Source organism: Spea bombifrons, chromosome 11 (genome assembly GCF_027358695.1).
Source record: "Spea bombifrons isolate aSpeBom1 chromosome 11, aSpeBom1.2.pri, whole genome shotgun sequence".
NCBI lineage: Eukaryota > Metazoa > Chordata > Amphibia > Anura > Pelobatidae > Spea > Spea bombifrons.
In genome coordinates, this window is record NC_071097.1 from 15,857,633 (window position 1) to 15,881,292 (window position 23,660).

At 41.9% G+C, this 23,660-nt stretch overlaps 1 protein-coding gene across 1 annotated transcript in view; it reads right to left on the reverse strand.

Annotated features, from left to right (window-relative positions):
- RAD9A (RAD9 checkpoint clamp component A) overlaps positions 1 to 23,660 on the reverse strand; it is a 29,307-nt gene that overhangs the window by 3,723 nt on the left and 1,924 nt on the right. The window contains exons 2-11 of the mRNA XM_053450779.1: positions 22,266 to 22,342; positions 22,113 to 22,183; positions 14,689 to 14,808; positions 11,577 to 11,691; positions 10,334 to 10,433; positions 9,540 to 9,649; positions 8,556 to 8,662; positions 7,617 to 7,681; positions 5,877 to 5,972; positions 5,043 to 5,256 (exon numbers count right to left, since the gene is read on the reverse strand). Of these exons, the coding sequence (XP_053306754.1) occupies positions 5,043 to 5,256; positions 5,877 to 5,972; positions 7,617 to 7,681; positions 8,556 to 8,662; positions 9,540 to 9,649; positions 10,334 to 10,433; positions 11,577 to 11,691; positions 14,689 to 14,808; positions 22,113 to 22,183; positions 22,266 to 22,311 (1,044 nt within the window). The 5' untranslated portion in view covers positions 22,312 to 22,342. The remainder of the gene's footprint in view (positions 1 to 5,042; positions 5,257 to 5,876; positions 5,973 to 7,616; positions 7,682 to 8,555; positions 8,663 to 9,539; positions 9,650 to 10,333; positions 10,434 to 11,576; positions 11,692 to 14,688; positions 14,809 to 22,112; positions 22,184 to 22,265; positions 22,343 to 23,660) is intronic.

Sequence of the window (23,660 nt, forward strand, 5' to 3'; positions counted from 1 at the left end):
GCCCCGCGAGTGGGCTTCCAGCCGTGTGCCCCGCGAGTGGGCTTCCAGCCGTGTGCCCCGCGAGTGGGCTTCCTGCCGTGTGCCCCGCAAGTGGGCTTCCTGCCGTGTGCCCCGCAAGTGGGCTTCCTGCCGTGTGCCCCGCAAGTGGGCTTCCTGTCGAGTGACTTTCTTTGTAAATATTGTTGTACCACCATATACAATACAACTCTTAATCCTGATCTTCTGTCTGTGGTTTATTCCTGCGCCTGTCTGTACCTACCCCAAGCCATTCATGCATCGTGGGGTACAGACAGAGCCCCTCGTATCCCCTGCACCTGGGCTCCTAATAGACCTGCTCCCCAGGTTCGTGACATCCGCCCTCTGATATGGACCGCCGAAATTGCTTCCAGATTCTCTTGCGTCCATCGCATAATTTTTGAACAGAGGTTTTGAAGGCTGGATATTCTCGTCCCTCCTTGTCTGTTGATATATGCTACTGTCGTGGCGTTGTCGGACTGAATCTTCACCGGTTTGCCCAATATCCACGGTTTGAAGAATGTCAGCGCCTTGAAGACTGCATTCAACTCCCTGAAATTGGAGGATTGACGTGCCTCCTGTGTCGACCACTGTCCTTGGGCTGTGCGAAACTGGAGATGTGCTCCCCAACCAGTTTTGGACGCGTCCGTGGTGACTACAAGCCACTCCTTTGGCTGGAACGATAGACCGCTTGTTAAGTTTATTTTGACCTTCCACCACTCCAGTTGTTGAAGTACATCCTGAGGCAGAAGAATGTTTGTGTCTAGGTGTTCGTCTCTTCCTGACCATTGGGATAGAATGTACCATTGTAGAGGTCTCATTTGCGCTTGCGCCCAGGCTACCGCAGGAATGGTCGATGTCAGTAATCCCAGGATGCTCATAGCCTTTCGGATGGTGCATAGAGGGTATGTTTGTAGCTGAGTAATGCTTCGCTGAATACGTTTGGCTTTGTCCTCTGGAAAGTACAGACGTAGAGACAGTGAGTCCACCAGAAAAGCTAGAAATCGGATCTCCGTAGTTGGAATTAAGTTTGATTTGGCTACGTTGAGAATCCAACCGTGGTTTCTGATGAGAGTAATCGTGTCCTGAAGATCCGTTAAAAGCTTTGCCGACGAAGACGCTTTTATTAGCCAGTCGTCCAGATAGGGCACCACCGCTATCCCTTTCAATCTCAACTCCGCTGCTAAAGGAGTAAGGATCTTGGTGAAGACCCTCGGGGAGGTAGAGAGGCTCTGAATTGGAAATGTTTTAAGCCTTTGTTTGTTTCTATCGCAAATCTGAGAAATCTTCTTGATCTTTCTGCTATCGGCACGTGCAGATAGGCGTCCTGGAGGTCTAGAGACGCCATAAAATCTGCTTTGTGAATCATGTGAGTCACTGACGAGATGGTTTCCATCCGGAAATGTTGGTATGGAATATGTCGATTGACAGATTTCAGATCCAAAGCTGGACGAAAGGAGCCGTCTGGCTTCGGAACCAGGAACAAGCGAGAGTAAACTCCCCGACATAGATGTTTTTTCGGAACATGTTCTATCACTCCCTTTTTTAGGAGTTTTGATGCTGCCTTTCCCAATGTCGTATTCTTTGTTCTTGACGGGTATGAGGAGATCAGGAAATAATCGTTTGGGGTCTTGGAGAACGTGATGGTGTAGCCTTCCGAGATTATCTGACGTATCCATGGGTTGTTGGTAGTGTGGAACCATGTTTCCCGATATCTCTGAAGGCGACCTCCTACTTTGTCAGAATCTCCTCGTCCTTTCTTGTCTTGCAGTTTTAAATTGAAATCTGGATTCTTTATTATGCTTCCGAAAGGAAGATTTATCCGAAGGTCTTGAATATCGTTGCCTATTATAGGGGTATCTCCGATTCCACTTAGGCTTGATGTCTTGAGGAAGAGCTTTCTTAGTGTCAGACATTTGTTTTAACAGTTCTTCTAGTGGAGAACCAAAAAGCTTCTTTCTTTCAAATGGCAGTTCACATAACGAAGACTTTGATGCGGAGTCAGCATTCCAAGATCTAAGCCAGATAGCTCTTCTGGCAACTGTTAACAGCCCCATGTTACGAGCAGCGAGTTTGACCACTTCATCCACCGTGTCAATCAGGAATTCATTTGATAGTTTCAAACTCTTTAAAAGCTGAGAAAGATCTTTATCTGCCTATTATTATTATTACAGGGCTTGACAAATTTGTTGTGAATCTAGGCGCCAGCTAAAAAATTTAAGAGCCAGGATTTTTTTTTAAACTAACAGTTGGTCAGGAGTGATCTGATCATCATCAGCCCACTTACTAAACTCACAACATTTGACTGTGAAGCAACCTGGACTTTCAGGTCAGTGCTGTTTTTTTTCCCGGCGTATAGTGGCAGTACCGGCGGGCTTTGCTCTCTCCCGGGACAAGCACTTAAAGAAAAGGGTTAAACTCTGAACCCCCCTTACCCTATAACCACACTCACCGGCGCCCGTAAGCCAGTTCTTTTTCGTGCCGCATAGGGACGAGCACGGGTAGTCTCCGGATCCGAGGAAGACATTCAGCACACGGGTTGTGGCTGATGGGGGTCTCAGGCAGTCCGTTCGCTTCCCGGGTGGAAGCTCGGCTGCGGCATCTTCACCGCGTTTACAGATTGAATCTGTAGCGATTGTTTAAGGACGTCCGGGGGAGGAGCATGCGCAGTACAGTGGAACGCAAGCCCGGGTGGTTATGCGTTCCACTGATGATCCGTCCGTGCTACAACGCATGCGCGGCTCGGATCATCCGATTTTGGCGCCAAATTTGAATTTTGGATGCCTATTTAAACTGTGCAAACCTGTCTGACCACAAGAGAATAGTAAAATAACAGTCCACCTCTCCTCTTCCATTCTGCCATCACCCTACTTCAGCTCAAATGCCATTCTCTCGTTTCTTCATACCCTCCACACCACTAAACACTCTCAGATAAAGGCATCACATCCCAAGAAATCACAATCCCATTTGTTATGTTTGTTTCCTACACCTTCTGTGCTCAGGCGACACTGAATCTAACACGAAATAAGGCAATCCTTCCAACCTCAAATCAGTCCACTGTAACCCCAGCAATCCTTTCTCATGTACCCTCTGGAATGCACGCCCTGTGTGCAATAAATTCACTTTTAACTCTTTTCATCTCTAACCACCTCAGTCTCCTTGCACTCACTGAACCGTGGTTGGCATCCTCAGACACTCTCCTGCTGCTCTCTCTTTTGGTAGCCACACACCTAGACCTGGACACAGACAGGGCGGGGGTGTTGGCATTCTCTTCTCCCCTTCCCTCACTGCACTTTTCAATGTCTGTCACCAATTCTTGCTCTCTCCTTCTCATCTTTCAAAGTACACTGTCTTTTCTCCACAATTGCTTTTCGTGTTGCAGTGGTCTACTGGCCTCCTGGCCCTACTTCCCGATTCTTCGATTACTTTGCTGCATGGCTCTCCCACTTTCTTTCCTCCACTGTCCTCCATTAATCCTAGGGGTCTTCAGTAAACCTATTGATGACCCATCCTCACCAGCTGCTTCCAAACCACTTTCATTCTCCTCCGCTCTCATCCTATTTTATACAATGGACTACTTCCCCCACGCACCGTGGCGGTCATGAAATCAATCTTGTGTTCTCAGTTCTCACACTCTGTTTGTTTGTTTGACCACAGCCTGCTAACATTTACCCTTGATATGCCTCCCACACCTCCTCTACCCAAGAAACCAACACAAACCTACCAAAACCCTATATGACCTCAACACTCAAAAGCTTACTTACATTTGCCTCAGTCCTAGATATGGTTCCTCTTGTAATTGTGCTCCATCTCCCACACATTCCACCTCAGCCATGGTATTTCACACTGGCCTGTCTCCCCCAATGATGATCACGTACCGCCGAGTGAAGTCTCATTCACCTGAAGGCCTCACTCATTACTCATGCTCTGTTCCTATACATCGACCCTCCATCTTTCCAAAAAACTATTTCATTAATCTCCTCCCTTTGCCATAACCCTAAATGACTATTTTGCACCTTCAACATCCTTCACTGTCCCACAGCACCTCATTCACCCTCCAACTTCTCTGCCTAAGAGCTTAAAGGACTACTTTAGAAACTAAATTGACACCATCTGGGATAACAATCCCCCAAGGTGTTAATCACATGATACCTCAACCTCCCTACTCACCACAACCCATCTTCACCTGCTTCAGTCCCGTAACTCCTACTGAAGTTTCTGAGGTCCTCTCTTCCTCCAACCTTACCACCTGCCCCATCCCTCTCCCCTAACCAACATCTTTAATCTCTCTTTTTCCTCTGGCGTATTCCCATCCTCATTCAAACATGCCATCTCTCCCATTCTAAAGAAAACTTCCCTGGATCCTAACATCCCATCAAACTATCGTCCAGTTTCACTTCTGCCACTAGCATCCAAACATCTAGAACAACTAACTTATAATTAACTGATTTCCTATCTTCAAACTTTATGCTTGACCCTCTACAATCCAGTTTCTGTCAACAGCATTCAACAGACACGGTTGATCAACCACCTCCTCCTGCAAACTCTCCATGTTCATGGCATTCATGGCAGCTCATTCCTGGTTTTAATCCTTAGGGTCTCATTCACTGGAAGTAGCTCATCTCCTCTACCGGTATCTGTTGGTGTCCCTCAGGGTTCAGTTCTTGGGCCTCTCTATTTTAAACTCCAAGATTTCCCCTGACAAAGCAGACATGTAGCAAGGGAACTGAGCATAGGATGCTTTTCTTCTCAAATGTAGCCTAGAGTACTGCAAGAGTTAATTATATCACTATAATGGCAATTAATAAAAACGACATAAGTAATAAATGTAACCCTGCCTAAAATACATTGCATGATCTTACACAAGATCCCTGTGTTTTGTATCATATCAGGCAGTACTCAATTTCACGAAAATCATGGCATCTTTTGTTATGCTATTCACTAGGTTACAAAAATTAAAACTGTTAATACTGCACACTATCGCATTATTTAAGGAAATTGAAAAGCACAATTCTGAAATGTATCACCTTTTTGTTAGGTGGTGTTCCATCGATTTCCCTCTCTGGCTCCTCATCATTTTCAAGTGGTGGAGGTGGCTCCTCATGGGCAGGGCTCAAGACTGGGCAATTGGCGTAGGTTGTACTACAAAATGGAGGAGATGAGGCAGCAAGTGTGGTTTCCATGGCAATCATATAATCAATGTCATCTCCCTGAAAGTCATCATCAGTGGGCTGCAGAGGTCTGGATGTGACATAAAAAAAGGGGTAAGTTAGGCTGAAACTGGAAAACTGACAACTGAAAGAAAAAGAAAAATGATAACAGGAAACTGTCAAAAGATTAAAGGGCACAAGAAGAGAACAGAAAGATATATAGATTGCAAACACCAGTCTTAGGAGAGAAAGATATTTATTCATTAATTGTGGTTATGAACATACACATTACTTTTCCACAGTTGCAAATGTTTTGTCAGGGGGCTGTATATGCAGCTACAACTATGACAGGTTATACATTCTGGGTTGCATGAGTTTTTAAAATGCATTAGGATATTCAGTGCTCCCATCTCCTAAAGAACTATACCATACAATTGCATGGTATGCAACAATTACCAGAAAATATACAGTATATACACAAATAACTGAGTGGAAAGGCTCATTGGACTAGAACCTGCAATTAATTCATAATATCATGTTCATACGGCATTACTAAAGTTGGAAAGTAACACTAACTTGTTTAGTGATGTAGACAGACAGATGCTTAAACAGGTGTTACACAAAAAGCTGACCTTTGGCGTCATTGGCAAATGAAAAATAAAGACACCCGTTGAAACCATATGAAAAGCACAGTTAAGATAAAACGGTTACCTGTGGCTTTGAGATGATGCATGGTCTGTTTCTGAGAGGGTAGCAAGAACAAAGTGAGCTTCAAGGACTGTGTCATCCACACTGAACACTGCAGGGCTGGAAGATGGCCAGAAGTTATTACCTGTTAATGACCTAATTTCTAATTGTCTCTAATCTAGGCAGCATTCCATTAAAGGACTACTCTAGTGTTCCAGGAAGCCCACAAAAAAAAAATCAAAAAAAAAAAAAATCAATGCACACGAAGGTTGTTGAAAAAGAAAAGTTACTTGCCTTAAGGAGAAACTGCAGCTACAGAGCTGTACCTTCCTTCCTCTGTGTCTAAATGTTCCACCCCACTTTGTAGCAGTAGATAGCTCCCATTGAAATTAAGCATGTGAACAGGGTCTGAACCCCCCGCATGCAGTATTCACAGCACGTTTGGCCAAATAGCTCAGCCACAAATTGCACTACCCTGGACCCACTCGAGGTACAAGGGTCCTGCTCCATCCTCCCTCTTCTGTTGTGTGAGTTTGAGCCAGGGGACATTGTCCTTTTCACAGAAGATTTGTCACAGCCTAACAATAACTTCCCGCACTCTACCATAGGCACTCTGGCACGCTACTCCAAACCATCCTCCCGAGCTGCCCTGCTGTATTCCTTGTGAGTTGGAAGGTCGGCCTACACCCTCGACAACCACAGGACTACCACAGCTCTGCTACTGCAGATAGGCCGTGAACCTGAGATATATGGACTATCCTGAAGCCGACTTCGGCCTAAAAGCTTTGTACCATACTTTGTCAAGTCAAAGTGGCAGTTCCCTATTTGTTTGCTCAGCCTGTATAATTTGTCTGCTAATTGTGGGGTTTTGTGCTGGCCTATAACTCTTTTTCCAATGTGCTTATTGGAAAACCAAAAAACAAGGTGGGCTGTGGTATCTGGCACCAAGACATTAGCAGCGCGTAAGTTGCGAGGTGGGGCCTCCATGGATGCATCCTGGTGCCATGTGTTGTCCATGTAAGTGATGCATACACACCCGGACATCCACGTGAAAGAAAACGTGATTCATCAGGCCAAGCCACCTTCTTTCATTGCTCCTTGGTCCAGTTCTTATGTTCACATGGGCACCCTGACCAGTCTGTGGCTACGCAACAAACTGTGATGCACTGTGCATTCTGGCACCTTTTTATCAGAACCATTAACTATTTTAAGCAATTTGAGCTACAGCAGCTGTTGGATCTGACCACACGTGCCATCCTTCACCCAAACGTGCATCAATGAGCCTTGGGCCCTATGATCCTTTTCCTTCTTTGGACCACTTTTGACAGGTACTGACCACTGCAGACCAAGAATACCTGACAAGAACTGCAGTTTTGGAGATGATCTGACCCAGTCGTCTAGCCGTAACAATTCGGCCCTGGCAAAGTCGCTCAGATTCTTATGCTTGCCAATTTTTCCTGCTTTTAACACATCGAGGACAAAATGTTCACTTACTGCTTAATACATCCCACCCACTGACAGGTAACATGATAACAAGATTATTAGTGTTATTCACTTCAACTGTCATAATGTTATGCCTGATCTGTGTATGTGCCAAGAATCATGGACTACATGTCACTGCATTTCAGGATTTTAGGTTAGGGTAACAAACGGGGCCATTGTTTCCTATATTTATGTTGGTTGGTATCATACTAGACCAAATTGCTACCCCTATTCATTGAAGTGTACATAATGTTTTCATGCTAGGTTCATATTTAGACTTACCTGCCAGCACTGTCAAAGTATATGGAGACTGGAAGATTAGTAGACTCTGCAAAAAACAACAGACCCTGTAAAACAAGCAGTAAAATAAAAAAAAATTAAAAACAAAAAGTTATGAGGGATGCGGGGCGGGGGGGTAACTGGGCAGTCAGGGGAAATTAAAGAAGTGCTGCTAGCAGCAAGAGTAAGTACAGGAGGGAAATGTTAGAACAGGTTTTCATAACCTAAAACTAGAGGGTCAGCCTTTCAGAAGTGGTAGAGGCTAACCCAGGGAGGGAATTTAAACATGTATGTCTTCTGCAAAAAAATGGTACTTATCAGCTATTTATCTGAATCGTGCGCTTCTAAATAAAATGTGTGAGGTCATATTTTAAATGATGATTAAAATCTGCCTGAAAAATTCTACAGATCAGGAGCACTAAAAAGGATCAGATCGTGACTCACTTAAGTCATTTCAACGGGACCTCAACTCACATGTATGATTTAAGCTAGGGAGGTTTACTTAAGTACGCCTCCTGCTTTAGCAGAAGCAGGCAGAGCACGGAGAAAACAAGACCGAGGTGGCTTTAGGCCAGCACTGAATACTGAGTGAAGCATCAGCATATAAATGAAGGATGGAAGCTCACTGAAGTCTAATGGTTATAAGAAAATGTTAAATGCCTTGTTTTAAAGCCATTGTGGCTAGCCTAAGAATCAAAGAGAACAAACTAGTATACCAAAAAGGTTTGGGAAGACTTCAGAGGACAAAATTAGTGGGGCAAGGGAAGCAAAGTTATAGTCTAATGCTATTAGTGTGATGACAACAGGAGCAGTAAATAATAGAACAGGGTAAGTGATATCTGTAGGATGTGTTTAAGATCAGGGAGCCAGAACATGCTACCCCTTGTAGTGAGACGGCAAAGTAAAAGGGGGGACTCAGCACCTACAACATTCTGTAATTACCCGGAACTCGCGCAGACAGAAAGTGATCTCGCTCTGCTTCTGCACCTGAAACACCAGAAATTCCTCCCTGCTCAGGGAAAGCTCAGTTAGCATTGCTTTACTCGGATCTATAGGAGAATTAGAATGAAATGATTGAGGTTTCACATTCTTAGGTTCATAGCACATAAACCAAAAGTAAATTTAAATTGGGTGAAAGGGATATGTTTCAAATCTCCAGATAAAAGCAGCCCTGCGTTTTTCTGTCTTGTGGTCAGGGATGGTGGGACGCAAGATTGCATCAACAGCACATTAGGTAGTATAAGAGGGACTAAATAAACACTATGCCTCTTAATAATTAGGATTTGGGGTAAGAGGATAATCAAGTGGCAAGTATTTGTATTATTGTCACATAAAATGTAGAGCGCAGATCTGATTAAAAAAAACAAACATTTTTATTAATCCACTTTTTCTTTATTATAAAATAAGCATTCTGATCATCTGTCACCATCTGTCAGGTTTTTTTTGGTATTTGTATAAATCATGAAAATTCTAGGTAAGATTCAATGTAGAATTTTTACAAAATGTGTTTTGCTTCTGTTCTGCCATGTTCTCAAAGATGAACTCTGTATCAGGGGACCAGATTTGTACAATACAGATGTGAACGATCTCATCAACACTGATGGTGAATAATGTCATATTTTCAAAGCTTTGTTATATGCTTCGTATGAGTAAGCTTTTTTTTATGAAAACAAAAAATATATTGATCTGCATACTTTTATGAAAAAAAACAGAATTCTTAAGAAAAAAAAAATTGCATATGCTTTATTCCTAAATGTCAGAGAACGATGGTAACTAAATATATCAAAAGGACTGGTGAATAAAGAATATATCCATTCTGCCGTGTTTAGGCAAATTGAACTATTGTTGTAGGGTTATTTTTGCTACATCTTCTATGAAGAAGCAGCTCTTTTTAACATTATATTCTTTCGTAGTGCCTTCTCTCACCTATTTCCTCTTCTATATAATTCCTCAGTGTTACTCTCCCACAGGGGCTTCCAATCAACGTCACTTCTGCGAGCGTCGGCGGGAAGTGCACCACAGCTTCCAACAGCAGTCTGTAGGAACACTAAACCATGTCAAGCTATAAATTCACTTAAGAGCAAATTTCCCACATCAGCAAAACACATGCCATCTAATCTGATCGCCAGACAGGTAGAGATGTAACATCTTAAAAAAAAGTTCTTACCCCAGCCTAATTGATTTTCAAGTGCACCTGTTGGGCACAAATGACGTGGGTGACTTTAAAGATGACACAAATGTCAGCTATACATAGGTGCTACAATATGTAAAAATAACTGAAGCTGTTTGTACACCAGTATGTCACTAGAATACAAATAAATGTCTGCTTTAATACTAAGCCCTTCCTCAATCAGCAATGAAATGTACCGAAAAAAGATATATTTGGCTTCAACCTATGTCTCTTGAAATTGTGATTTATTTATTTTTTGAAAAATCTCCCTAAAAATGTAATTTTAACTTTTAGTTAGGTATAAATCCAAATAGAAATGTCATTGTTACTTTCTTACAAGCAGTGGCCTAAAAGACAGTAGGAAGTGTGATTTGTGCGACAAAGACACAGATCTTGCGGATATACATTCTTGTTCCCTTGAAAAATTATATAAAACAAGGGAAATCATACCGTTGTATATATTAGCAAGGACAATGTCCTAAATTGGTACACTGCTGGATACTCACTCATATTATGTGGACCTGCTTTTTCTATTAGCCTTTTCACTTACCTAGCTGGGGCCCTTAGAATATTGTGACAGCTCTCTGGGTTGTACACAGCCTGCAGGGACTCACAGTCCTGGTAAGACAAGTTGTGAGTTTTTGTAACACCTTAAGGGGAAAGACATAGAATAACACCACTTATTTAGTCACCAAGTGTTTAAAAATGTCTTATTTTGGAGACACTTAACTGACAATTTTTTTTTTTTTAAATTATAAGTTGTAGCTGATCATTTGTTATGATTTAGTTTTATTTTGAATACTAACTGTAGCCTTAACCCCTTAAAATCTTCATGACATCATGATGGCACACTGGAAACGGCATTCACCCTCTCAGGTCAGAAGTGTTGCGTGAGGACCTGATCACACAAAACTTCACCATGAACCAGAGGCATTTTTTTTTAAAGTATTCAGATATATATACCTATTTTCATTAGCCTTCAGATAATATGAAACCCTACAGTCTGCCAGTCAAGAAGTTGCCTTTATTTCCTCATACTGCCTATAAAATTCCACTACTATGACAAACACATTAGAGGTAAACAGCATATTTGTATTAATACACATTGCACATTGTAGGTACAAAAAGGCCCCAAACTTATTTAGATCGTAAGTCGAGTTTTATGTAACGCGGAGACACGTTTTATTATTTATTATACAGTATACTGTGCCTTACATTACCAGAAGACTTGTGCAATCATATTTACCCCGGTTCTGCTCCATTGTCCAGTCCTCCCAGGAGCGCTTCAGCAAAAGGGCAGAGCCTCAGGGCACACCCTCTCCCCTGATTGGTGGAAAGGAGGGGGGCTGTCCCAGTGGTGCGTGCCATGGCGCTGTCCTTTTGCAGAAGTACTTCAAGAGGCTACAATATTGCAGATGGCTGGGCGAAGAAAGAGAGGCATTTCACACGTGATAGAGTATGAAAGTGTTTATGAGGGTGAGCGACAACAAAATTCATTTCCCCAATTTTTTTTTTTTGTTTCGTAAGTCCGAATCTACATATGTAGGAGCTTAAGTCTGGGTCTGTCGGTAATCAGTTCCTCCTTATATTTTTTGCACGGACCTAGAGGCTTTTATAAAAAGCAGAGGTTATTCTCAACCTTTATAAAAGTGAGAAATTAGCTTAGACCTTTTAGATTGCTGCCATTGTGTCACTGGCTGGTGCTGTCTCATGAGCTTGTTTCTTGAAATGCTGTTAAGTTCTTTAGTAAATTAATCAACATTTTAGACACTAAGACATATAATAAGACATACCATATTTGCACAGAAGCTGTATCACTAGCCGGCTTTTAGTAGTATTCAAGCTGATCAGGCATCTCTCTACAGTCTTCTCTAGGGATGGGAGTGAGCGGAACACACTGACCACTGACTGGTAGACACAATGAAAGAACAATATATTAGTTTGCTAATCAATGTCTTTCAGTGATTTCCATCCCTGCAATTTTCCAGTCCTGTCCAACACTCATTCATCAGAAAGGACTCTTGGACCAAAGGCACAGAAAGCATCCAAAAGTGCCTGATACCGTAGATTATGTATCTTTGTCGCTAAAAAGGAAAACAAAGTAATACGGAAAAGCATTCATTCTTCACTGAGAATTATTTTCTAATTCTATGGCAGGACAAACAATGAGGCTCCACCTCCTGCAGGTAACACAAACCAGACCTCTAAAATTCTTCCCCAATTACCAAAAAGGCTTGCAGTGTTCTTGCAAAATAAACAAAAAACAAAACAAAACAAACAAAAACAAACAAAAATAATGATTAGAGTGGGAAATAAGTGGCGTGGTGCTATTAGCAAAGTAAAGGATACCTCAGGTAAGAATGAATGCTTTGTCATCCCACTTAGCATATACAACAGGATGTAATCAAGCATTAATCTTAGGGACAGAATAGCATAGCACATTCCCTCCCAAGGATGCATCTATAGAACATCAATACAGTGATGCCTACTAAATATGTGGACCGAGTGTTCGCGGATAACCAAAAAAGGAGATTTGAGGATAAAAATGAATAAATAAAAAGACTAAAGCCCCAATCCTATGGGCAGAAGAAATGGACTCAACGAATGTTATTTAGCAGAATGTTCAATAAAGGTTCAGAAGGGTTATGAACAAGAGTGTGCAAACAATATGAAGGTCCCACAGGAGGGCTACCTAAGCAGCCAGAGTAGGCCAAGGACTGCAATGTGGACACTTAAAAGGTAGCAGATGTTTTACCCTGCTCAACTAATTCCTGTAAAAAATAAGATAGGCAACACCAATTCAAAAACAGCCTCCAAATCTTGTAACAGAAAGAGGTGATGTTTTTCCTCAGTGGCAGAGATTCAATGAAACCTCAAGTTCTCAAAATCCTCTGTTCAGTTTTCATTCAACCACAACGCCAAAAACCAAAACCTCCTGGGCCATGAGGGTCCAATCATGATCACTGGAATATTTTTCTTTCTGATCTTCTGAAAATATAGGAGGTAAAGTGTGGCTACAGCCTCTTTTATGAATGACAGAAAGACAAGCCAACTTTTCTTCAGCCCATGGACCAATCCTGTAGAAGAGAAGCCTTCTACAGAAATCATGTTAGATATTGTAGAAAATCAATAGAGTTTGATACAGTAATATCTATATTCCTGCTGCAAAGAGAAAGGCTTGGAAAAAGGATGCAGATGAAGAGCTCAAGGAACCATAGGAATGGTTAAAGACATTACGCCAAGAAAAGGCATCAGAGTTCTGATGGAAGTCTGCCATTCCTTCAGCAGTGAAGCCACAATAAAATGGATAGCCTTCAATCCTGGAGAAGGAACAAAAGATTTAACTTCAACTGTGGCCAAGAGCTGAAAGAGTTGAAAGCGTTAAGTGCAACTTGCTCTAATTTAAACTAATAAACCACCCTAGACATTGGAGGGTCGACAGAGCTGTTTGAGTTGGAAACATTTGGCCGCTGCCAGCCAGTCTTCTAGGTACAGAACTATAAGGATTTCAGGAGTCCTGTGACACGCTGCCAGCGACCGACTTCTTTGAATATACTTGGTGCTGAAAAAGGCACGAAACGCAGAAAGCTTTTGAATCAATTGATGTACCCACTGCTGGTTTGCTCCTCCTATCGTGCCCAGGCATACCCAGATTGCAGCATGTACTGTGTGCCTTGGCATGATAGGAGTGTGATTTCTGTTAGCAATTTTATATATTATATAAATATTTCATATACATGGAGTCATTTTTTTATTTATTTTTAAGGGGGGGGGGTCATTTTCAGTTTCGGCCAAGTGCATCCTGAATTTTTTTTTCGGTGCATCCCTAGACTTAATCATAGGTCCAAAATGTTTTTGATCAAAAAAACTCTGATGTAGGAGAGGTTTTCAAACAAACAATCTCGAGGTTGAGGTGTGTTAATATATATCTGTTTTGAAGACGATGTTGAAGTTTCAACTGGTAGCCTTGAGAAACAATACTTAACTCACTTCTCAAGTTACCAATGTCCATTTTTGTAAAATAATTGAGTCTGGCCTCATTGAGGACCAGGTTAACTGAGGCATCACATAATTAAATTTAATTGTGGCCAAATTCTTAGTAATATATTATCAAAAAGCCATGTTGAGAGGAAAATTTGAGTAGGTCTGGCCACTAAAATATTATGTTGTAGGGTTTTGTGGAAATGGAAAAGGTGGGAATTCTTCATAAATCCCAAAAGAGAAAAGTCTTTAGGTTCTCTTATGGTGCAATATTGCAAAAATATGACCCTTTAAATGAAGCAATCTAGTGCACTCACATTCAAAGTTGGTGCGCAAAACTCTCATATCCAATATGAAGAGTTAGATCCCAGATCTCTCCAGCAAGTTGAAGGTTAAAAGAAATACTCAGGTCAGTAGGTGGTATCTTAAAACCAATGATTTAATACATGTAGTGTACCATCTGTGAGTCTAAGAGTAAAGAAAAAAAAAACTGCATACCCCAGAGGACATTACATGCAAACAGGCAGAGGCAAAAAAAGAAGCTTGCCACAAACATACTGTCTGTAGCTTCAGCAGGTTGAAGTAATTTGCCTTCAGTGGAGTGTGGGTGATGTCACGAGGCTCTAAAAGAATTAAACATAAATCTCAATATCGTAGCCCCTACACCAAGGGACTACATACAAAAAAAAGAAAAAAACTCACACAGAAGAAAAAAACTCAAACGAAACCAAACACTGCCACCTGGTGGAGAGGAAGTTTACAGTTCTGGTTTGACCTGCCCGCAGTGTTTGCTGCCTGAGATACCAAGGGGAACAAATGTAATCCAATAATGGCACAAAACAGCCCAACAGTAGCAATCCCATGCTTTACTTGTGTAGTTATATTTTAATAAGTATCTGGTATGCCATGGAGTATTGTACCTACCTTCATGTGAGCTTTACAATGGCACGATTCACCTGTGGCCTCATAACTGTGAAAGAAGAGAGGCGCAAAAGTGAAAGAGGCATAAGCTGATCTGGAAGAGTTGACAGAGCGCAGGCAGAGCTGGTAACGAAAAAAAAAAAAGTATTAATCACTCATTAACTGCGACACTGCATCCAATCAATCTTGTTCTTACGGTCTAACTGCAATACGCATAAACCAACATATCCTATACAACTGAATTTGCACATCACTGTCAACCCCGTTACTAGTAAAACGATTTAAAAGTAAAACCTTTCTAGTCCCTTCGAAGCTTCATAAAATGTATAAAACCACATCCGGCCGTTGCTGGAGATGTTATAAAATGAAAGGAACTCTGTTACACATTTGGTGGGACTGTGAGAAACTTGGGACACTTAAAAAACAGAAAACAGAAAACCTACTAAAAGAACTGTTTGGTCTTGAAATTGTACTCTCTCCTTTAACATTTCTTTTTCATTCAGAATTTCCCTATAAATTAAAAATCCAAAGAGATTTAAGTATTAACATTTTACTGGCAATTAAGATATGTATAGCGAGGGAGTGGAAGCAACCAAATTATTTGATATGGAATAATATTATTACACAAATAAACTATCAGCGTAAAATGGAGAAATTTCTTCACGATGTCAAATAATTTGACACTGTATGAGAAAATATGGGCTCCCTGGATATCTTTGCAAACAAACTAAACTAGATGTGGAGAGCGACTACAAATTCTATCCTGTTATCCTCACACCAATGACCCCCTCGTTATGCTTAATAACATCTCATGTGTCGCAGGGGCGTACCTAGAGTATTTGGCACCCGGGGCGGATCCTGTAAGTGGCACCCCCCCCAAAATGTAAAGACATCTACAAAATTATGTTGGCAAGAATATTTATTGCACCAATTTGTAAACTGTATGTCAACTGTAAACAACAAGAAATCTGAAAAAATAAATTAATAACTTATAAGTAAAATAAATATGTTTAACCCCTTAAGGACCGGGCTCATTTTTCGTTTTCTACCCTGTGGGACCGAGGCTGTTTTGACACTTTTGTGGTGCTTGTGTTCAGGTGTAATTTTCTCCTCACCCATTTAGTGTACCCACATAAGTTATATATTGTTTTTTTCAGGACAAGATGGGCTTTCTTCAGATACCATTATTTTGATCGTATCATCTTATTTACTATAAAAAAAATAAAAAAAACATGGTGAAAAGTTGAAAAAAAAGACATTTTATGACTTTTATTTGAAAAATCTTTTACTCACCTAAAAAAGCAAGTAAAAAAACTAGCTAAATAGATTCTACTACTTGTCCTGAGTTTAGAGATACCCAATGTTTTTATGTTTTTTTGCTGTTTTTTGTACGTTATAGGGCAATAAGTACAAGCAGCGTTTTATGATTTCCAAATCTTTTTTAACAAATCTGGTCAGTCTGCCTCCATCTCCTCTTTGGAACATCTTTGAAGCCGGTTAACTCAATTTAACCCATTCAAACCATATATTTCTGAAAACTAGACACCCCAGGGTATTCCAAATGCTGTTATTTTAACCCTTTCCATGCACCAATTATACAACTACACTTTGTCAAACTTTGTAATAGTAATTTTTTTTATTTTTTTTTCCCACACAAATTGTACTTTAGTTATAGATATACAGGTCCTGGTATATGTCACTATCAAACAACACCCCAATGTGTGTTCAGGAACATCTCCTGAGTACAGCGATACCCCACATGCATGGGTTTGTCAGATTGTTTGGCTGGTAAAAGGCTACTTTTGGGGCATGCGTAATTCAGGTGGTCATTTGGTCATTCTGCCTCCATCTCCTCTTTGGAAGATCTTTGAAGCCGGTTAACTCAATTTAACCCATTCAAACCATATATTTTGGAAAACTAGACACCCCAGGGTATTCCGAATGCTGTTATTTTAACCCTTTCCATGCACCAATTATAGAACTACACTTTGTCAAACTTTGTAATAGTAATTTTTTTCACACAAATTGTACTTTAGTTATAGATATACAGGTTCTGGTATATGTCACTGTCAAACAACCCCCCAATATGTGTTCAGGAACATCTGCTGAGTGCAGTGATACCCGACATGCATGGGTTTGTCGGGTTGTTTCAGATTTAAAATGCCACATTTGGGAAGTGCGCTTTTTTTCTCCATTTTGGTCAGTCTGTACCTATGCCCTATCTGTGAGCTAGGCCACTCCAATTTACCCCATCAGCCATTTTTTTTATATATTAGACACCCCTTGGGTATTTGAAGTGCTTTTATTTTAACTCTTTGAGATTTTTGAGAAATTTTAGCACTTGCTCAAAATAATAAACTTTATTTTTTTATTTTTTTTATTTTTTTAATACTTTTTTTTATATTTTTTTTACACATTTTGCTGGTACTGGATGGTTCATCTAGTGACATCACTGCATAATTATTTTTAAATGTTAGCACATTTTTTATGTTTTTTTTCCATTTTTTTTAATTTTTTTTTTGAATATTTTACTAATCACATAGTGATTAGAAAGCTGGGCTCCATTGACTTGCATGGTTGAATGCAGTACCTGTATTCAACCAGCAAGTGGAGCCAGTTCTCTAGAGGGTCTGGAGACCATCTAGCAAACTTTTTCTTGTTTGTTTTTTTTACAGAGCGGCGGCCATCTTACTTGATGGCGAAGATCACCGGCAGCTGCGGCTGTGACCGCTCTCCGGAGCGGTCACAGCCCACCTAAAGGTAAGTGTTTGGTGTCGCTGGATGCCTCCTGATCGAGGCATTCCAGCGACACCATTTAAGTTTAGGAGGCGATCGTTGATCGCCTCCTAAACGCTTTTAAAACGGGCGTCCGCCGCCATACAATGTATGGCGGCTGTTGACGCCCCGGGGAGGGGCCAGACATGGCCCCCGATGCCGATCTCGGCCTTGCTGAATGCCTCGACATCGAGGCATTGCAGCAAGGCCGTTTAAGCGAAGAAAGTGATCCTTGATCACTTTCTAAGCTTATTTAACTTTTTGACGGTTCAGGACCGTCAAAGGTCATTTAGTGACCTTCTTGTCATGACGGTCCTGAACCGGCAAAGGTCGCGAAGGGGTTAAATAACATTTACTGAACATATAATAACATATAATAACAAACACAACAAGTTTCTAAGAAGACCTAACAAATGAGTGACAAACATTACAAATTAAGTACTGGCTAAGCAGCTAAAGACACTATAAACTAAAAAAAATTCTGATATTATAATCAGGAGTCACCATAACATTGTTCTCTTTTCATTTAAGCATTTGCATATATAGTGGTGTTGCCATGTCTACTCATGATTATATATATCATATGAACCAGACACTGACTGTGGTATAGCATGACACCTATCACTATATACTGAGCCAGGCAGTGACGGTGGTACAGCATAATGCCTTTCACTCTATACTGAGACAGACATTGACGGTGGTGCAGCTTAAGTAATTTCATTATATATTGAGGCAAACATTACAGTGAAACAGCATAACTCCTATCACTATACACTGAGCCAGATACTACAGTGGAACAGCATAACACCTATCACTATAACTGAGCCAGATATTGATGGTGGTACAGCATAACCGCTATCTTTATATACTGAGCTAGACACTTATAGTAGTACAACATAACTATCATAATACACTGAGGCAGACATTGACAGTTGTGCAGCACAACTGCTATCATTATATACTGAGACACGCGCTGACAGTAGTACAACATAACCGTTTCCATTATATACTGAGGCACGCGCTGACGGTGGTACAACATAACTTATTATATACGGAGGCCCACATTGCTGGTGATACAGGATAACACCTATCACTTTATACTGAGCACACATTGACGGTGGGACAGCGTAATCCATATCACTATACATTGAGCCTGACATTTACAATAATGCAGCATAACCCATATCACTATATACAAAGCCATTGATGTGGTGTAGGCCTACCACTTTAGTGTCTGGCTTAATATATAGTGGTAGGGGTTATGCTGCATTATTGTAAATGTCTAGATCGATGTATAGTGATAGGGATTATGCTGTACTGCCCTCAACTGCAGATCAGGGGAAGACTGTGAGAGTCAGTACAGCCTTCCCTTCTTCTGACTGCACCGTGACATTGGGAGGTCCTCTCCCCGTAATCATCCCCAAAGTCCATTTGTCCCCTACGTCACTAAACCACAACTCTCTTTTAATTACTCCCTGTAGTTCAGGTATAGATCAAATAAACAACACATGGAAACAGCACGTGCAACTGAATAAGACATAAATATCCTGTATTTACAGGTATACATAAATAATGTATGGAAACTAGGGCTGCAACTAACGATTATTTTAATAATCGATTAGTTGGCAGATTATTTTTTCGATTAATCGATTAATCGGATAAAAAAAAACAATATGCAAATTTTTCGTTTATTTAAAATAATTTAATGAACTGGATGTTAAAAAACAACTTAAAATTTACATTAACATTCTTATTTTGTTATGATGTAATAAAAAACAATATTTTCAAAGTACAAGAACCCAAACACAATATTTATGAAACAAAATAACCCCAAACATTCTGAAAAGAGGTGGACTATTACTGTTCAAGAAACTTTGCCCCAGCCCTGGCACTTTGCACCCAGCACTTTGCCCCAGAACTTTGCACCCAGCACTTTGCCCCAGCCCTGGCACTTTGCACCCAGCAAGCACTTTGCACCCAGCACTTTGCACCCAGCCCTGGCACTTTGCACCCAGCACTTTGTACCCAGCACTCAGCACTTTGCACCCAGCACTTTGCCCCAGCCCTGGCACTTTGCACCCAGCACTTTGCCCCAGCCCTGGCACTTTGCACCCAGCAAGCACTTTGCACCCAGCACTCAGCACTTTGCACCAGCACTTTGCACTTTGCACCCAGCCCTGGCACTTTGCAGCCAGCCCTGGCACTTTGCACCCAGCACTGGCACTTTGCACCCAGCACTTTGCACTGTGCCCCTGCACCCAGTCTCCAACTCTGCCCTGCACCCAGCCCTGCCCCCACATTCTGCCCTGCCCCCACACTTACACTCTGCCCTGCACCCACTCTGCCCTGCACCCACACTCACACCCTGCCCTGCATCCCCACCCCCACTCTGCCCTGCACCCAGTCTCCCACTCTGCCCTGCACCCACACTCACACCCTGCATCCCCACCCCCACTCTGCCCTGCACCCAGTCTCCTGCCCTGCACCCCCCCACCCCCACTCTTCCCTGCACCCCCCACCCCCACTCTTCCCTGCACCCCCACCCCCACTCTGCCCTGCACCCACACTCACACCCTGCATCCCCTGAAACCCCACCCCCACCCCACCGTGGACCCCCACCCCCGCGAATCGCTCTGTGCGAATGGAGCCACTCGCACAGAGCGAACCGCTCTGTGCGAATGGAGCCACTCGCACAGAGCGAACCGCTCTGTGCGAATGGAGCCACTCGCACAGAGCGAACCGCTCTGTGCGAATGGAGCCACTCGCACAGAGCGAACCGCTCTGTGCGAGTGACTCCATTCGCACAGAGCGATTCGCTCTGTGCGAGTGGCTCTGTGCGATCTGTGCACATAGACATGAAGAATACTTACCTCCGGAACGCGTCACATCCGTCACGTAGCTAGAAGGCGGAGACTGCAGAGCGTGTAGCAGAAGCGGGGAACGCTCGCGGAGGTAAGTAAAAGGAGCCGAGTGCTCCAACAACGAATCGATCACTCGATTAATCGATAACGGAAATCGTCGACAACGATTTCCGTTATCGATTATTATCGATTTTATCGATTCGTTGTTTCAGCCCTAATGGAAACACAGCATTGCAGGTATAAATCAACAGAACACACAAACCCAGCATTGCAGGTATAGATCAACTGGAAATCACTCAGCACTGAAGGTATAGATCAAATAAACAACACATGGAAACAGCACCCCAGGTATTGATCAACTGAATAAGACATACAAATCCTGTATTTGCTGGTAAACATAAATAATGTATAGAAACATAGCATAGCAGATATAGACCAACACATTAACACACAAACCCAGCTTTGCAGGTATTGATCAATTGGAATTCACATAAAAACTCAGCATTAAAGTTATAGATAAAACACCCTAAATTACAGGCATAGATCACAGATTGCACACCCCAAAGCCAGCGTCCACATTGCCCACATAGAACCTGACCAGCACCCTGCGGTGGGGGTGCAAGGCCTCTGTCTCCCAGCTCTGCCACTGTACGGAACAGTATAGAGTGATGGGAGTTATGATGTACTTTAGAGCATAATTATAATGAAAAAGACATTGGAAATGGTACAGCATAACACCCATCACTCTCACACATTTACCAATCAACACTTACCAATCCACAGATTCCACACATACCACACATACCAATCCACAGATTCCACACATACCAATCCACAGATTCCACACATTCCACACATACTAATCCACACATATACCAATCCACACATATACCAATCCACAGATTCCACACATACCAATCCACAGATTCCACACATACTAATCCACACATATACCAATCCACACACATACCAATCCACACATATACCAATCCACAGATTCCACACATACCAATCCACTCTCACTGTCACTCAGTCTTAATGAATGATTTCCTACCTTCTTTTCTACTTCTTTTCTTCTTACAGCAGTCTTCCTCTTCGCTCCTCTTCTTCTGTCTTCTTCCGGGTCAGAGGGCACTGTGGGCGCGCGCGGCTTCAGTGCCGCCGGGGTTTGTTGTCAGATCCCAGCGGCACTGAAGCCGCGCCCACAGTGCCCTCTGCACAGCAGCAGTTGCCGCGCGGATCGCAAGGGAGCAGTATCGGAGGTCTTTAACAGACCTCCGGCTCCCTTGAGTGATTTTAAGCCGGTTCAAGGGAACCGGCTTAAAATCACTCGAGGGAGCCGGAGGTCTGTTAAAGACCTCCGATACCGCTCTCTTGCGAGCCTGCTCCTCCAGCGGCGGACATTACTGTCCGTCTCTGGAGGGGTGCCGGGTGCTGGCAAGTTGGCACCCCCCTGATGAGCGGCACCCGGTGCGGACCGCCCCCCCCGCCCCCCGCTAGGTACGCTACTGATGTGTCGACCCCTTTTAGGCGAGACACATGATTGCAATAATCCCTCCTACCAATGACGTGATCAAAGAATATGATGTATGAATGATGAATGAATGGAAGTAGTCTCACAATAGGAATAACAATTTAGATTTGGATTATTGTAATGTAAATCTGATGTAACCTGTTAATCTGCATGTTGGTTATATCACTGTTGTGACTTACTACTTAATTTGTTAATAAAAATTTGTTTAAAAAAAAAAAAAAAAAAAAAAAAGTAAAACCTTTCTACTTGTTACTTACCCCATCATCCAAGGGCTCAAAATACAACTCATCTCCAATACGCGATAGTGAATGAATGGCTCGTCCAAGTGCTAAGACAAAGAGACACATGCAGGTAGTAAAGGTGATATGATCCGTTGCTATATAACCAGCAACTACTACAACTGTGTTTACCTTTGATACTGGCTCCTGTAATAACACACTTCACCACCGTCCCCATTTTTGTTGGATGAGTATTGCCAACTTGTGGGCTATAGAGAAGAGGAGAAAATGAAAATGTTTTCAAACAAATATGAATCTCTGTCTGTTTCAATGCGGATGCGTTGATTAGAAGTAAAGTAAAAAAACCTAAACCCTACTAAACTGACGTAGTATTTCAACGTTTACGTTCATTTAACTGCATGGAAAAGGTTGATCCATGCGTAAGAGGTTCAGGCACTCCAGTAACACTAAGTATAGTCCGATTCGATATGAGTCACCATTAGTTGAGCATGTGAATCACGTAAACCTATGATCTCTCTCATTGTTTTTACACCAAGGTTTATATTATTTGAAAACAAAACATTTAAAAATCATGTGTGTCATTTGCAACAACATATCAGCATTCTCGGAAATTTTACACAATTACATTTTTTTAAAAGAATTCGGACATTTAACACCAATATAAATTATGTTTCTAATGTATAAAAGAGTTTAATTCAGTTTTTTTAACTTTTTTCTTAATATAGTTGGATATTAATGAAAATAGCATCTTAAATAAGGAAAATGTAGTCATGTCGGACCAAGAGAATAAGGAGTCTTTAGTTAAAGTTGATACTTTTTGTGGGACAACGCAGAATCACATACGTTTTTGGGACTCTAATAAAAGTCCAAACGACGAACATATGAAATTAGGCTGCCATAAGACAAACTGGAGCATACTGTAGGGCGGGGATGCAACAATAGATGCGGTGTACAACCTACTCGAGGCCGAAGATGCTGCCTATTCCGCAACTGTGCCCCAAATACGCTTTGTCAGCAACTTGAGAACGGAGATGCAGCTGGGATCTCTGATGACCTTCCCACTGGCCGATTACAGTAACAGTGTTTAAAAGATAGGAAATATATATATATATATTTCCTAATACAGGCAACCGCTCTCCTGGCTGACAACCGAGGAGAAGAGGAACAGAAGAGAATTGAAGAAGCTGAGCCTCATATCCTGGATGCCTCAGTCACTTAAGAACAGAAAGGACACCTCATCTCTTGCTCTTGGTGTGACTTGAGCAGCTCAGCTGGAGGAAACAACTGTGGGAGGCTGTGATCTAGTGTAAGTCACCCCTGGAGATGAGACTTCATAGCCTTCATGCAGGCTAGCTACAGTGAGTGCACTAAGAAGTTGCAATAATACAAAAGCTCAGTAGATGGCGCTAACGCTCCGTTTAACTAACATACGCAGTAAAAAAAACAAATGAATTAAAAAGAAAACCTAACTCCAGCGGTTAAGGAGGCTGCTCGGGTGGGAAATAACCTTGTAGCAGATGGGTTAAACACAGTAGTGCCGTGTACAATGACCGATTCTGGAAAAAT